Genomic DNA, 17404 nt, shown 5'->3' on the forward strand with positions numbered 1-17404 from the left:
AAAATCCTTTGGCTAAAATGCCATCAAAATGTTTAGAAAGGTCCAAACAGACAGCAGCAAACCATTTGAAAACAAACGATGCGTAGAGCAGTGTTGCGAATCTAGCGCTTTTGTCGCTATATTTAGTGACTTTTCAGACCCCTCTAGCACTTTTATTTCCAAAAAGCACCTAGCGTCAAACTTTAGCGACTTTTTCTGCTACTGGAGACTTTGGAGGCAACATCTAAAAGCAGCGAACTCTGCTCTCCAGAGCAAGTAGATTGGGAACCCCGCCTCCTGCTCTCCTCTATCTTGTCTGTTGTCATCATTCATGCAGCTATTATGTCATCCAAATGAAAAATGGAGAACAGAGAAGCAGATCATGGCTTGTCCACAGTGAAAAGAAGGACTTTTTTTTTTACTTTTGCCGTCACCTTTATGGAAACACAGGAAGGAGCAATCAGCTAAGTGAGCTTAGTGCTTGGAAATAATCTTTCATTCCTTTTGAGACAGCATGAAAAGTCAGCTGAGTACAAAACATAGAGAGGAAAACAACAAGAAAAGGAACAAGAAGAGGGACAAAACCTAGAACAATTTTCTATTGAAATTTCTCTATCTGTATAATGGGCCTATTTTATGTGTTTTCTTCTCAACTCAGAGGGCCCCCTGCCTGTCTTTGTCTAAGGCCCCAAATTTCTCTGAATCCGCCCCTGCTGTTGAATGGATCTTAAATGTAAAAAATATCCATTACTTACTTATTTACTTACTTTTATATAACTGTTAAACCTCCAGCCACTAGTTGGCAGCACTTTGTACAACAGCCTATTATTTAGCTGCTCTGCAGCAGCCGCAGCAGATTCTGTGAAGTTTCTAGAGCTATAATAATCTAGGAATCCAATATCTTTCTTGTTAATGTATCAGGATGAATTGTATTGTGACACGTTTCATATCACATCATTCTAACCAATTCACAGCCCTAGCTGTAACCCAGGCCTGTTCCCTGCAACAACCAGCTCATACCTGCTTTAATCAGAGCTTTATCTTAAAGTTTGGGGACTTTTTCTTCTATTTATAGGAATGAAACAGAATTAAAGATGAAGTTATGTTAATCAACACATCTTGAGATAAATCCTTTTTTTTGTATCTCTTTGCTCTGGGAGCAAATGAAGCCTCTATCCTCTTAAGCTTTGCGCCGTGATAACGATTCACTTAGTATATCTGAGAAAAAATAGTGGGCATTAATTACCTTATGAGATCTAAAGACCATTAACTTTGCATGTCAGGTGATGTTTCTCAGTTCCTAATCAGAGTTTTATATAAATGACCTTTGGGAGGAGGGAGGCAGATACGTTGGCGAAGCGGCTCCTTATGCTGCTGCAATTATGTGTGAATGTTTGTGACTTTGGAGGCGCAAGGAGAGTAAGAAAGAGAGAAGGGGAAAGTAAAAGAAAGAGAGGGAGGGTTTAGCATTGTGGCACGACGAGGTGAGATAACGGGACGCAGGAGCTGCTTGCTTACCTTTGCTGTACACCACGCAGTTGTTTTTGTTGTCTTCTGCTCCCTGCCAAGTCACATCCAGCAGCCACCTGGGCCCGGCGCTCAGCACCACCGGGACCGTGCTCTTCGTCTTCTGGTCGAGGACAGATAACAGACACTAATCATTTGCTTATTTTGGTGATTAAACAAATATTAATAAGCACAGAGTTACGCTTTCAGCTTCCATGAATAGCCATAAAGAGGCGATTTCAGGAGCTAAGCAGCATGCAACTTGAGTCCAGTGAGAAAATGTAAAAGTCTTGGACGGTTCTTGTGTGTGTTTGTGTGTGCGTGCACGACCGCCTCCAGACAAAAGCAACTGAATAGGTTGGAATGATGACAAATGGGTGCAAGAGGAAGAGCAAAAGGAGAAAGTGAACTTGGTGATCCAGCATCAGATGGTCCAGATTAGGAGAAATACACCAGGTGTCCGGTAATCAGAAAAAAAAGAAAGAAAAAGAGGGAAAATAAATAAGATGGTGACTTTCAGAGAGAAGGAAGTCGGTGTTCTGCAGTGAACTTTGGGCACATTGTGCCGCGCTATCACCGGGATCTCACTATTTCCTGAAACATGCGGGAAGGAATTTAAAGAATCAGTATCCATTTCAAAGGGCGATTGAGGTTAGAGTTTTTATAATATGCCGGGAAATTATTCTGAATGTGTAAGGTCGTTTTTCTTCTCGGTCAGAGGTCAAACGTGGACTTTTATTCTTCTCAAAGAAAAAAAAGAAAGATCAAACAATGAGATAGAGAAAAGATTCCCATGGTTCAGTGTCACCAGATTGTTTCTTTGTTCTGTTTCTTTCCCACATGTCAGATTACAAAGACAAATTATTTACAAAAATGTTATTAATGTGAAAGACACATGGTCATCTACGACATGATGAAAACAATACATAAAAAAAACAAAAAAATAATAAAAAGTGTATTCAGCTTTTAGGTTCAACATGCTTTTCATGAACTCAGTCTTAGTCAAAGAATGGTAAAGGTATAGAGGACAATCTTTTATTTCCGGGTGGATCCTCTAAATAAGTGGTCCTCCTAATCATTAATCATTCTGGTGATATGTTTACGTAAGGCCGTCCTATGTGCTTGTCCCATTAGCTATATTTTTCTACGCATGCGCACTTTCATGCGTATATGTGTGGTGAGCTACGGTTTCAGACACTAATTGAAGCTCACCTCAATGAACGCAAGAGAGAAAGTGAATATGAGGTGTATGAGAAGAAAAGAAAGGCCTCAGAAGAGGCAGATATATCCCTGAATGCTTTAGGCTGCTGAAACCCGACAGCGGCAACTATTAACAAATATGGCGGAGGCACCGTGCAATGGAGGCGGAGTTGCGTTACCAACGGTGAATAAAAAGCAGTGATCATCTGTCCGAATATTAAGTTAACTGAGTTCGCTATAAAGTCCACTATATAGTCCATGCTCTATATGGTGATGGAGGGATTTAGGGGTTAGGGCGGACATTCGGACGCGAGTAAGCTTGTATGAGCTATGAGAACAGCAACTTTTAAACAAAGTGTGCATGAGGAGAAATGGGCTCGTTCATGCTCTTGCACAAGTTTAATAGGCGTTCCCTCTTAGGAGCGGGTACAGGGTTGTACATGTACTTTTTTTTCTAAGTTGAGAGGGCAGGATTAAAAAAAAATCGTGAAAATCCTCCACGATACCTTTAACATCTCCAGTTGTTCTAGATTTGGCCATTCTAACAAGAACATGTGTTGATCTTTCCTACATGTTGCCCTGTTTTAACACCTGAAGCAAAAGTATAATCGGCCTCATGCCTCCCCTCAGCATGGTGCTGCCTCCACCATGTGTCACTGTGGGCAATGTTAGCTTTCAGGAGGCTAATCAAGTTTGGTCCAATCTGATCCCACCACATTGTCCGGGTTCTTGCTGTGTTCCTTACTCGACTTGTAACAAACTGTATTCTTGTATCAAGGGTTTTATTTTTGATAATAATAAACTGAGCTGAGTGGTGGATCTCTCCTCCAGCGTTACCATTAGCTTATTGGCTGCTTCTCTGATTTTTTTCTTTTTTGTCATGTTCCTATCATCAGATGACAGATTAAACAGAGCTCTTTGAGAAATACTTGAAACATTGTTTGATTCACAATCTTCTTCAAACTTCTCCCCAACTTTCCTGCTGTGTTTTTATGTTCATGATATTTCCAATTTCAAGTCCTGTTTGTAAAATAGCATATATCGCAAATAAATAATATGTAGAACTACTCATTTATTTCTAAAAATGTCGCAAAATAGCATCTATCGCAAACTCTAAGAACATAAAAAAACAATAAATAAATAATATGGAGAACTACTCATTTATTTCTAAAACTGTCGCAAACAACAAATTCCCTCAGGACTCTGAGGACATAATTGATTAATAAAGACCACTATATCTATTCTATGAAGTCTGAATCCTGCCAATGGGGCACACGCACAATAAATACTCATACTTTTATAATTTTATTTAAAACACAGGCACAAAAACTACTCTCTACTCAGAGTTTGAAGTTTCTGTGAGCAGATTAAAAACCATATACGTCCATCTCACCCTGGAGATCCTTTGCTTATGTTTCACATGCGCACCCAAATATACATCCGGGTGTCCATAAATAATGTAATTATGGTACAAAAATGACTTTTTTCTATCCTAAACTCTAAAGAATACTAATAAACATCTTTAAAAATTGTTTCATGACTTTTGTGAGACAATTTTAATGCTTTTTACATTTTCTTTGTTAAACTGCCTCTCTGACGTCATCATGGGACATGCTCAGAGCAGTCCGGCAAAATATGATTAAACCATGTTTATCTGCATTTTAGTTGTTTCTTTCTTTAGATAACGCACTATATACCATAATGTTAACATAAAAGGAAAACATGAAACTAAAAAAAAACTAGATTTATGTTTAAATCCAAAGCCGAAAAAGTTAGCCACCGAAAGTAGCGTAGGATCCCATTTCTGGGAGACGAGTGATCAAACAGAAAGGATTTTAAGGCATTTATTTTTTTCAGGAAATAAATTATTAACCTTTAACACATTATATTTTAGTACGCTTACTATTTTTGGGGTGGGAAAAACATAATTTAGGTATTTTTGAGAAAATAAAATCAAGGGCGACCCGGATGTATATCTGGATGCAGAAATGAGCTGATGGTGGAAAAAATTGAAATCTAGATAAGTCATTAATTCTTAAAATAAGTGCATTAGCTCTGGGATTGAGGAGGTACAAGATATATTTTGCCAGTGGAACAAGACAATTTACATTTAAAATAAAAAAACACAATTGCATTGTCTAATTATTATCTAATTATCTTATTTTAAGAGTAAAATACTCATTCCATTGGCTAATAATCTCATTTACCTCCTCAAATTAAGGGTAAATACACTTAATTTTAGACAATTTTACTTATTTCTAGATTTCTTTTTTCTAGATAGATTTTTCCCCAAGTGCAGTAGATCAGTCTGTTTGTCATTAAAACTATATCAGTATTTGATATAGTTGACGTGTCTGTGCACTTCTGACTTCATAGTATATTTGCTACACTTTGTTAAAATATAAAAACTGTTTTATAGCTCAGTACTTTATCAGGGTTTTAGGATAAACTATGCAGATTTCTGCTTTTTATTTATAAAGCAGGTTTAAAAGATGTAGCAGAGGGTATGAATACTTTCTCTTTGTGCTGTAATCCTTCTTTTCTTCATGTGATTCCATGCCATGGGGTTATAAATGTAGAAGAGGTGGATTGGTAACCCAATCACAGCAGCAGTGTCAGTATTCTCAGGCTGCTACTTTCGAACCGTGTCACCTTCCAATCTCTGACTTTATTAAGGTGTAACAGAAATAGTTTAGCAAAAAGAAAATGGGTCGACTCTGCAAGCCTCACACTTTGTTTCCTTTTTTTTTTCCTCATCTGAGTGAGCCAGGGACAGGACACTGTCCATCTGACTAATGCAACAAAAAAATATATAAATAAATATAAAAAAACAACCCCTCTCCGGTGCTTTTCACTTATTTCTCCCCCGCAAAAGGCAACAACCTTCAAGGATAAATGCAAATGTCACTTGAGCATGTTAAAGGTCTGAATTGGCACAGATATGCACAAGAGATGAGCACAGTGCTCAGGCAGTGCCCCCCCTCCTCCTACTCCTCCACCCACCCGCGTCTCTTTCTATGAACTCTGCAGAGTCGGAGGCTGCAGGACAGATTTCCTTTTTCTCTCTCTATTTGAGGAGCATCATTTACAAAAAAAGCAAATACCGCTCCAGGAGCTGATAGCGATCTGATCTGTGGGCAAAATTAAAAGAACAGCACCTATATATATATATATATATATATATATATATATATATATAAAAAACCTTGCATGCTGCAAGGCGCAGAGCCAAATTGATCAAACACAGACAGTAAATTGTGTCTGTTGATATTCTTAATACTTCTCCTGGCATCTTCTTATCCTGTGCTGGCAGCAGATGAGAGAGTGAGAGAGGGAAAGGGATGGGGGGGGACCTCTGTAATTTAAGTCATCCACAATTTCACATTTCAAATTAGCCCCACAATAAAGTCTTCTATCTCTCTAACCTGAAAATCTCACACCCCTGTCAAAGGAGCAGAGCAGACCGGCCGATTGTTGCCAGGACGACTATCTGAAATGGGAATCAGATTAACCCTTTCTCAGATCTCCAGACTGGAGCCATCTCTTATTCAGGCAGCGAGGGGCCCTTCTGCCGTCTCTCTGTGCCTCTGGGAATTCACCATATTCCACCTGCTCCTATCAAACATTACATTAAAGTAGATTCTTCACTTTTTTCTTTTAAAAGTCTTCCTTTTTAAGAAACTTTCTTTATTCTCTAATTAAGCTATCAGTCTCTTTTACTTCCTTGGGTTGAATTTTGTTGGAAACTTATCAGCAACAACCACTAACACCCACCTCCCCTTTCTCCGCCTCCGCACCAAATGCGGATTTGCATAAAAATAAACAGTTAAACTATGTGCTTTGTAAGGGCAACGCATCCACGCAGGTGCCACGCTAAAACAAAGGAGAGAAAGCACACGAGGAACTGCACTTCACATAGTTGGTCTTAAAGACATGTTGGCGTCAGCGCAGCGTGGAGCCTCTGCAAATGCAAATAAAAACGTTTGGGGTAACTGGGCGAGTCGGCCATTCAGGAGAAACGCAGACTGACAGCCAGAAAATTACAATTTGCCCGGAGAGAGGGTAACATACGACGAAGGGGCTTTGTTAAAACCAACTCCTTGATTAGAAAGAAGTAAAACAAACTAGGTGATGCAAAAACGTCGATATAGGGGGAAATATGCTGACAGGTTTAAGATAGACAGATATCTACGTACAGAAGAGGATGAACATAAGGAACAGTGGGAGGTTCTCATTATTACAGGGGATAAACAGAAAGGTTCACCATGATATGATGAAGGTGTTCAGTGCTGGACTGTCTTAATCAGAAATCTCTGAAAGAGGTTCTATTTGAAAAACAGGATCCTCTGAGCTTCATGTGTTGGTGTAGTCATGCTTCTACTGTTTGTACAGTAGCAGCCATTCAAAATTATTCCCAGTCAAATCCCAGCCAAATGGCAGCCCACTTCCCTTCAACTTCCAGCCACTGGAGTGACCCCCCCTCTCCCATATTATTTACTCTGACTCCACCCTTTCACTGAACTACAGGGTCTGACCAAGAGATGACGCTTCTCTTTAGATCTTAATTCCACAAATCATGACAGAAAGAAGATTTTAGTACAAAGATTGATGTTTAAAAAAAAATTAGGGGGAAGAAGCCAAGGAAAGCGGTTACATTTAAAATGCCTGCTACTGTAAGGTCGCACACTGGAGAAAAATCGAAATCGAGATAAGTCATTTTATCCTAAAATAAGTGCATTTAATCGTGGATTGAGGAGGTAAAAGAGACATCTTGCCAATGGAACAAGACAATTTACACTTAAAATACAAAAACACAATTGAATTGCCTTGTTTTAAGTGCATTTTATCTAACAATCTTATTTTAAGAGTAAAAATACTCATTCCACTGGGAAATCATCTAATTAACCTACTCAAATTAAGGATAAATACACTTTATTTAAGACATTTTTACTTATTTCTAGACGTTTTTCCAGTGCAAAACGTCTCAGAGAAGACACGGGTTCATCACAGAGCAACAGAGAGGAAGACCAAGCAGTTGCTCTGGAACAGACAAACCTCTGCATTTTTAGCACCATCTAAGAGTCAAAGACTTAAGGATAATTTATGCTTCTGATGCATAGCCTCTGCAGCTGTCAAATTTCTCTCTGTGCAGATCTGCCCCTGCGCAGAGGCTCTGAAACGCAGCTCAATAAAATCCTGACTACGCATCGGAAAGTCGCAAACCTGCGCAGACCTCAAGCGGAAGTGCGCAGGCAAAAAGCAGTTCTTGGTATGCCTTTCCGGTTCTCTGTGTGGTCGTCCTTCTCCATTCAGTGCCAGGGCGCGCCATTTTCAAAAAAATAAGAAAACACAATAGCATTGTCTTATTTCAAGTGCATATTATCAAATTATCTTATTTTAAGAGTAAAAATACTCATTCCATTGGCAAACTGTCTCATTTACCTGCTCAAATTAAGCTAATTAAAGTAATTTGTACTTATTTCTAGATCGCTTTTCCAGTGTGATTGTTTTCAATTTTATTTTTTTGTAATGACTATGAAGACTGAGAAACTTCACCAGCGTATCTCTGTCTATATCATTTTGCCCTCATGTAATAAATGTCATATTTACCATTAATTTATCCTAAAAGGAGTAAAGCTACTTTTATCACTTCAGTATCAGTGTAACAAACTAACTGTTATCCCCGTCGGGCCTCTAAGCTTCCCTCTCTGTGCACTCTGTTACGGTTTATCCACCTTCCACCTTCACTCCACTGGTTTCAATACCCTTCTTATTTTTTTTTCCCCCCTCTGAGCTCCGTTACCGTTCCCTCTGTAAGAGATACAGTGACCAGAACAGTGTAGTCAGCTAGGAAGTGATTACAAACTGATGCTCCAAATTCGCTGTAAAATGAAAATCAATATTTCCACAAGTTGCTGCAACATAAAAGATAACCTCCATTGATTTTCCAAGACTTAGGTGCCTCTGTGATAACATCTAATATAAATTTTCAGCCACACGGATTTGGATCAGAGCGGAGCGGGGACTGAACGATAAGTTCCCCGCACATCTCTCAGACCTGGATTTTTTCCCCCCCCTCCTTTTCTGCTTTTCCTTCTTCCAAGCCGGGGCTGTGCTATTTATAATTGGCCCTGTGTGAGCAAAAGCTTCTATCAGGAATCTGTTCTAATTTTTATTTCTGAGAAGCTAAAGCCTGTTCCAGATAATTTGGAAATTTCAGGGGGAATTGTGATAGAGCTGATGGCACATCCAGTCTGACTCCAGAAAGGAGCTAACCTGTAATAGCCTCTGTGGCTGCGCTGATTAAATGTTGCCATAGATGAAAGACCTGCCATCACTGCAATAAATTAACCAATCACACAAATCCCAAGTCGCTACTAATCCCTCCTTGATACCATGATCCTCTGATCAGCTGAAGGAGGTGAAGAAGAAAGTGGCTTGTGACACTCAGCCTTCTCCTCCTCGCTCCCAGTTTCCCCGTGTAAACAACGAGCTAATGATATCACCGCTGACCATTTCACCACCACTGGCTACTCTTAACCCGCTTCACGGTCAGGGCAGGTGAAATCGATACCGACCTTGGGTGGGAATGATTATTTTTTCTCTCATTGCTAACCCCCCCTTGCTCCTCCGACCCCACCCTACACAAGGTCACCGGCTGGCACTGTATCCGTCTTGATCCCACAGCTGTGGGATTTAGACAACTGAGAGATCAAAACCACTCATTCTGAATACATCAAGACATTCCCTGAATTCTTACAGCTCCCACCTGGTGTGAACGCAGCACTGCTTTCTAATAAAAACAAGAAAGACTTTGAACACATCCTGGAATTGGGAGGGGGCAATCCCAATAGATTCATTACTATTAGTATGTGTTGATGTGTTGTATTTATTTTTCCATTCCTTCATAAATTAGTGTGACATTTTAGGGTTAACCTAAGTAGTCTCCTATTAGATTTAAGCTTCCAGAAGTCTTAGTATGAGATCCAATCAATTAATAGAGGGACAATTAGCAAACTGACTGGTTTTGATCAGACTGACATGTCAAAATCTAGGAAATCTTATTTATTTTTCTATTAATAAATGCATTAAAACTAATTTAAGTTTTCTGATAATCAAAACACATTCATTAAAACCCTGTGTTTTTATTTTCAGTTTAAAAAACATTTTAATCTTCCGAATAAAAGCTTCTACCTCTAGGTAACAGAATAGCATTTTTTAGTGAGTTAACGTAAAAATAAGTGGAATAAACACTAGAAGTAAATCTAAAATTGACATCATCCAGATCATAATGTATTCTATGTATTTAATCTTAGTAAAAAAAAAAAAAAAAAGAGGTCGTAATTGTGTCACAAAGGCCGTTTAAAATGTTTTTTTTTGTTCTGGATTTGCAGTGTTTGGAATAATTGAGTTTGTCTCTTTAGCTTGATATCTACTATCCTAAAATGTTGCTAAAATAAAAATATGAAGCAGTTTGGGGAAATGATAAATGGTAATTGGACAAACTGAGAAACAAGAGTGAAATACATATTAAATATAAATATATTTGTAAGCAAAGATGAACTTTCCTCTGCAAGTTTATTAAATTCCAATATCCAGCAATCTGAACAAAATCAGACTTTAGAAAATTTAGATTTGATTCTTATTAATTAATTCTTATCACTTTTTTCAAGGATAAGATTCATTCTAAGATTCAGTAAAACATTTTTACCATTTCCTAATGAGCAATAACAGACAACTGTGAGAAATGTCACTATGTGATCTGTACCATAAGCTCATCCAGATATAGATCTGCTTTTATTTTGTAAAAAAGACCTAAATTATGATTCTCCCTCCCCAAAAATAGTTAGTGTAAATATGTTTTTCAGGAGAAAATAACCCTTAAAATCCTTTCTGTTTTATCTCTAGGATCCTATGCTACTTCCCGCTTTGGATTTAAACATAAAACTAGTATTTTTAAGTTTTACTTTTTCCTCTCGCATTAACCTTATGGTATATATTGGGTGACCTAAAAAAAGAAACAACTAAAATGCAAATAAACATGGTTTAATCATATTTTGCCGAACTGCTCTGAACATCTCCGATGATGACATCAGAGAAGCAGTTAGTCTCAGAAAAGTCATAAAACATTTTTTTAAAGATGTGTATTAGCATTCTTCAGAGAGTTAAGGATAGAAATAAGTAATTTTAGTACCATAATTACATCATTTATGGTTATCTGGATGTATATCTGGTTGCGCAAATCAGCTGATGGTACGAATCACGCTTCAGGGACGGATCAGGAAGTGACAAGAAGGTTATTTATGTAAATGCTTGTTTGGGACCAGTCCTCCCCTGGATGAAGAAAATCCACTGCTTAGAGGGACGCTAACAGGAAATGCTGCGTAAGGACCGAGCTTCAGGTGAGCGATTTGGAACAAGGGCTCTGCCTATAGGAACAACCATTTCAATTCACTTTATTTATATAACGCCAATTCACAACACACGTCATCTCAAGGCACTTTACAGAGACAATTGTAAAGACAAACAATGTGTTTAAAGAAAGAATTGCAAATACACCTGCGGTTATGTGTCCAATATCATCAGAAATAGCAACAAGACCTAGCATTAGGTTGTTATTTACAAAAAAGAGCCGCTTGACGGATCTGGATATCTATTATATGTAGAAAAAAAAATCACCCCCAGAGTTAGAAAACAGTTTGATACATATTGTCTAGTCTTAAATAAAACATAATTTGAAACCAGATTATGAAAAAGATATACTTTTGCTTTATTGCGCACTACTGCTTTAAAATCTTATTTTATAGAGGAATAAAAACACATGGAGTCACCATAATACACACAGGACCGTACACTGGAAAAAAAATCAAAATCTAAATAAGTCATTTTTTTCTTAAAATAAGTGCATTTGTTCTTGAATTGAGGTGATAAAAGAGACATTTTGCCAATGAAACAAGACAATTTAGATTTAAAATAAGGAAACACAGCTGCATTGTCTTATTTCAAGTGTATATTATCTAGTTATTTTATTTTAAGAGTAAAAATACTCATTCGATTGGCAAATTATCTCATTTGCTTATTAAAATCAAGGGTAAATACACTTAATTTAAGAATGTTTTACTTATTTCTAGATAGTTTTTCCAGTGTATGCTCTATGTCTAGTTTCTATGTTCTGCCTCCATCATAGGACTGAGGATAAAGGATTTGTACCTGTTCTACCAGTCAGTTTACAGCAGACAGCACACTCACACCTTGATAACGTCCATTGCAATTAGTTGTTCACTGCGATGAAACAAATTGCATGTGGTCAACTGGAAATTTCATTAAGGGAGATTTTCCTCCAGCCCTTGTTATCGCTTCTGCGTATTAATATTTTCTTAGCCTCAAGGATGGATGAATTGCAAAGGTCTTTTTTTTTTCTCTCCAACACAAAAGCTAGGCCAACCCCACAGTCTGTGTTCTCCCATGATCCATGCTTGCTAAAGTTGTGTGTAAACCCTAACTAGATGCTGAAATAACATTTTAACTAAAGTGGCAAATGCCTCCATTTCTCAAGTCTCCCTTTGTGTCGTTTCCTCCTCTTTTTAAATGGCCACGGTTACATGTGCTGAAATGAAAAGATAGCTACGCTCCGCCTTCGTTTCTGTTTTTTTTTTTTCTTTCCTCTACCTCTCTTCCTTTTTCTAAGGCTTGAGCATCTGCTATTGGGAGACTAAATAACAGAAATATGCAGGAATCGCACACTAATTCCCTTCAGAGATGGATCTTGGCTGGTGCCCTGTCATAAATCAGAGAATTTTGATATGAAATGAGGCAAGCTGCTCTAATCATTTCTGCATTTCAAATTGGATCACTGGCTCAATCGCTTGGCTTTTTAAACTGCTTGCCTAAGAGCAAATGTGAGGTGGGAGATAATTCAGCTGAAATCTCTGCCTGCTCTGCGAGGCAGTTAGTTTACTGCTTGAGTGCAAGAGAATGCACCCCCCCCCCCCCTTCTCTCTCTCTTTCTTTCTTTCTTTTCTTCCCTCAGCCCATCTTTCCCTTTTCAACTTTGTTAAATTGACTTTTCATTTTAAAATCGATTAAACTGAGAGAGTCACCGCTGTTCCCCGGAATCTTTAAAGGGACACCCATCACATGTGCCTTTATTTGACTGCTGCTATCATGGCGCCGCTATGAGCAGTAAATATTTTCTCATTTAAATCACCTTTTATCCCGCTGACTGGACTGTAAGCATCAAAGTTCATGTGCAGCATTTGCTATTTCTTATTTGGCTCCATTGAAATGCACTCAGTGGTCGTATTTATTCTGACTATGGGTGGCATGGCATGCTTTCTGTATGTTCACTTGCCTTTTTTTACGCCATAATGAAGCTGAGTGATGACAGGCTGTTTGGGATTTTGATTCAGAGGCTCTGCTTAATTATAAATAGCACATCCTAACAATGTGTTGTCCTGAATAGGGAGCTAACTAAGCTAAAGAAAGGAGGAGAGAGGAGTGGGAATACAGTAGAGCATCACTGTTTGACAAGACCTTCAGGCACAATGAGGTTCTCCAGCTCTGAACTTAAGCAGCTTGTTAAAAATCTCTTCCTTTACTTTTCTTATCTTCTATACTTTCCTTTTAGTTGGACTAACTTTATTTACTCTAAATGGTGTTAATTACCAAATGTACAGTGCTTAGAAATAGTTAACAAATTCCAGAACAAAAGCATGAAACAAAACAAAAATGCAGCAGTTCATCGATTGATTAAGTGAGATGCAGAATCGAAGAGACAATTGCAAAACCCCTGATTAATTGAACTTTATTGATCTATTTCTCTGCTTTTCACCCATTCCCTTGGGGAGCAGTGGGCTGCCATTGTGCAGCGCCCGAGGAGCAGTGTGGGGTTAAGAGTCTTTGCTCAGGGATCTAGAGTGGCAGTCTGTGGGAGTTGGGCTGGAACTCAGAACTTCTGGATTCCAAGCTCTATGCCCTAAGCACTAGGCCGTATAGATATATATATATCAGAGCATGTGAACGGAGCGGAGCGCCGCACCTCGCAATTCCCAATCCGCGCTCAGGTGGATGTTCGCTCAAAGTTGTGCAAGGACGCTCCGCTCAAAATCCGCTCAGCGCTCAGCTTAATTTTCATTAGCATATTCTTAATAAGGTGCAGCTGTTTAAGCGGAAGTGTATTTACATTCGCTGTTACATCCGTCCACAAAAGTCATATTTTATAAAGAAGTAACTGTAGACATATAACTGTTTCATCATACAGATTAATCAGTAGAGGCTGGAAAACCATTTGAGCATTATACTTTTCTAGACATTCAAAGAAGTGTTTAGTTTTATTTATTCCATTATTGTTTTGGAAAGAAATACTTTTAGAAGCATTTTTAGTGAGCTGTTCTACTTATCTTACTTTAGTGAACATTACGAAAACGTATCGCCACACTGTAAAAAGTTTCTAGCTAAAGAGTATTTTTCATATTATTTTTAGATTTATACACTAATAAAGAGCAGTATTAATCTTCTTTTGATTATATTCTCCAAAAAATAAGTGCAATAATCTGTCAGTACAGTAAGACTTCTTGTTTTGAGAATATATATCATGATTTAGATAGGTCTTACTCCACTGGCAAACTATTGCACCTATTTTAAGCTAAATTTTCTCAAAGGAAGATTAATAATCTAAAAGTATATCAATCAAAAAGACTTTTCTGCTAAATATATGGCCGTAAGACTTGGTTAGATGGAGACATTTCGCTGTCTGGTACTTGAATTTCACGCATTTGTGAGTAACTTGAGGTATTTGTAGATCAGGTGAATATACAGTTAGTAGTAGGTATTAGTAGTTGACTTTTCCATCTCCTAAGATATGTTTATTACTACACTGAAATGATTGTTTTCTTAAAGATAAAAAAAAAGTATTTCTTCTGCATCGGTTTGTTATTTTGTAAAACATGTTATTTTATTTTATTCTTTACAATATTCTGATTGAATCATTTCTACATGTTAAATCGGATGCAACGATTGAACAATTTCTCAGCACTTAAGAAGTATTTCATATAAAATGCCATTTTATTCTAACCTAGATAATTTCTAGGAGGACTGCTTTTTACTTTTACTTTTTACTTTTACTAAAGTAGTAATTTGTATTTTTTGAAAATGTAAAACAATAGCAGCATCACTAAAGATTTATCTGTCATTAATCAAAAGAACTGCATATCATCATGCAGCAACATTCTCCTGTGTTCTCCATAGAGCTGGATTATCCTCTCCTTCTAAAAGCCTGGATAAAATCTCCCATGTTTTCCATCTAAGGAAAGCAAACCCGAAGGTTCAGCCACAACCCCAACATATATTTTAGAGAGAAAAGAGCACATCACCAAAGAGAAGATTATATCCACATTAGAAATACGGTGCCAGGATGAAGCTCTGCTTCTCTTTAGAGGGAACAGAACTTCTTCTCAAGGGCAATGAAATCAGAATCAGCTCCAAATGTCAGTCAGTTTTCATCCCCAGGCCTTCAGGTGTCTGCTAGAGATGGAAGATCAAGAAGGATTTGATTTTTCCAACACACAATGAGTCAAAGCATCTGTTAAGCTTAACAATATGAAGGCTCCACCACAAAAACATGATTTGGTGTCCAGAACTAAATCAGACCCAAATAATCATCTGATGAAGGCTGTTCCATTTAGTTTGGGGGACTTGGTGACACAAAAACAGCAAATGTGACAAATTTAAAAGTCTGATTCTTAAAAGAGTTCAGTCCTAAAACTAAAACAAAAGGCTGTGCATGCTTATGAAAACATCTTTTTCATGTTTACCCTCCAAACACAGCTTTGTTTTTGTGTTGAATAATTAGAAACTTAGTAATTATGAAAAAAAGACGTTCTTTTTCCTTGTCTCTTTGTTTGGTGTGACAGAGACCTGCCATCTAAGCTGGGGTGTGCAGACTTTTGACAGCCATTGCCTTTCATGTCCACCTTCCTTAGGCGCTAACATACAGGCTCAATATAACCGTTTCTCTTTGTGGGAGCAAACTCTACGACCGGGAGGCGTGAGCATTGCTGTAACTATCTAAATGTACTGACGACTATTTGAAGTTGTAAACAAGTGAAAGCCTTATTTGTAATGCATGTGCTCCCGGACTTAATCGTGTCTTGGAGGTAGAGCACACACCTTGTGTTTGGCTTCGGTCCGGGGACCGAATGCAGCCTTGTCGCTTCACTACTCACTATTTGAATTACTCCAAATTTCCCATTTCAATTCCTTTGGGAAGAACTTGTTTGATCTTCTGCATGCAAGTTGAGTCTGACTCCCGAGCAGCAGGAAGCTGCATGTGGGGAACATAATAGAGAACCCCAAGTCAGTAATGTTCACCTGCATGGATATTACCGTGGCCCCTGGGGGTCAAGGTGGCAGGTGGCGTATTCTCTGGACAGACCATCTCCTTTTTTTCTCTCTCCTGCTTGGAATAAACACACAGGCTTTAGGATTTCTTCAAAGAGGAAGAAATGGAAACTCAGGAGCCAATCAGTCAATGGGGTCACAACAAATCCCCGCTCTCATAACCACACATGGAAGACTAGGATCAGTCAGAGGCAGTAAATAAAGACAAACAATAAAGTAGAAGGCATGATGCTTGAATAAAGCCTCTGACTTAAGATAAACCTTGGTGCCCCCCTTTAGGTATTGGATTTTAATATTCTTTTGAACTCCCTGCTCTTCACTTGTGCAGTTAGAAAATTTCCCGATCCTTTAGAAAGGCATCTAGTGTGTGATTTTCTATATTATAGAAGACTCTCTGTTCCATACATTTCAGTGTAACGATACGTTTAGAATTGTACCGGCTATAGTTTAAGGTTCAGTAGATGGAAATTAAGACGTAGGAGAGGAAACATGAAACGTCGGAGCTGTGCGCTAACGACATACAGAACCAGCCAGCAGTTATTTGAAATCTGCACCACCTCGCCACCTTCGGCTGCACCGTTCAGCGGTTTGATCCCTGCATGCACTTCAAGAGAAATGGGCTCTTATTAAACCCAAGGAAAAAAAAAACCCTCACAATATTTACACCAAGTTAAGTAAATAAGATAAAGATGGTGAACTTGGCCCTCGCCGAATGCATTAGACTTGAACTTTCTTATCAGAGGCTCAGCACACGCACTGTTAAAAGATGGGTTTCTCAAGCTGGAAAATGGTCTTTGTTACCCAATTAGTCTGCCGACAAGCCCGCAGTATAATATTACTACTTCAACAGCCTCATACAAATCCATCTAATGAGGTGCTGCTGGACCACCAGGAAGGGAATGGACACTCTCCAGACCTTTCCTGTCTTTAGCACCGATCAGATTTCTTATCTTCAATGCTAACCTCCTTTCTCTGTTTTGTTTTTTCAAATGAGAAGACTGGATTTCGATTCATCTGGACAGGGCCTGGCTGACCAGAAACCAACAAGGCTGACAATCCAAAGGCATTAATGTTGTAGGGAAATCATATTTAAATGTCAAATCATTCTGGCCTAAACATGTATATAAATGTAATCTTTATCCGACAATATTGTCCCAAAAATTAGAAAATTTGTCTTTTTTTTGTTATCTTAAGCAGGCCAGTTAATTATACGTCAGCCTGAACACCTAAATTTGGCCAATCATATATCAACGGTCATCTGTCAGTTAAGTTTGTTTGGTCATAGCATCTTGATTCATATGTCGCAGCTAATATACGCAAC

General features: G+C 38.3%; 1 protein-coding gene across 1 annotated transcript in view; it reads right to left on the reverse strand.

Annotated features, from left to right (window-relative positions):
• The window catches only part of zfpm2 (zinc finger protein, FOG family member 2), a 198905-nt gene that overhangs the window by 70558 nt on the left and 110943 nt on the right, over nt 1-17404 (reverse strand). The window contains exon 5 of the mRNA XM_015391689.1: nt 1498-1609. Within this exon, the coding sequence (XP_015247175.1) occupies nt 1498-1609 (112 nt within the window). The remainder of the gene's footprint in view (nt 1-1497; nt 1610-17404) is intronic.

This window comes from Cyprinodon variegatus, unplaced genomic scaffold (genome assembly GCF_000732505.1).
Source record: "Cyprinodon variegatus isolate N-32 unplaced genomic scaffold, C_variegatus-1.0 Scaffold556, whole genome shotgun sequence".
Taxonomy (NCBI): Eukaryota; Metazoa; Chordata; class Actinopteri; order Cyprinodontiformes; family Cyprinodontidae; genus Cyprinodon; species Cyprinodon variegatus.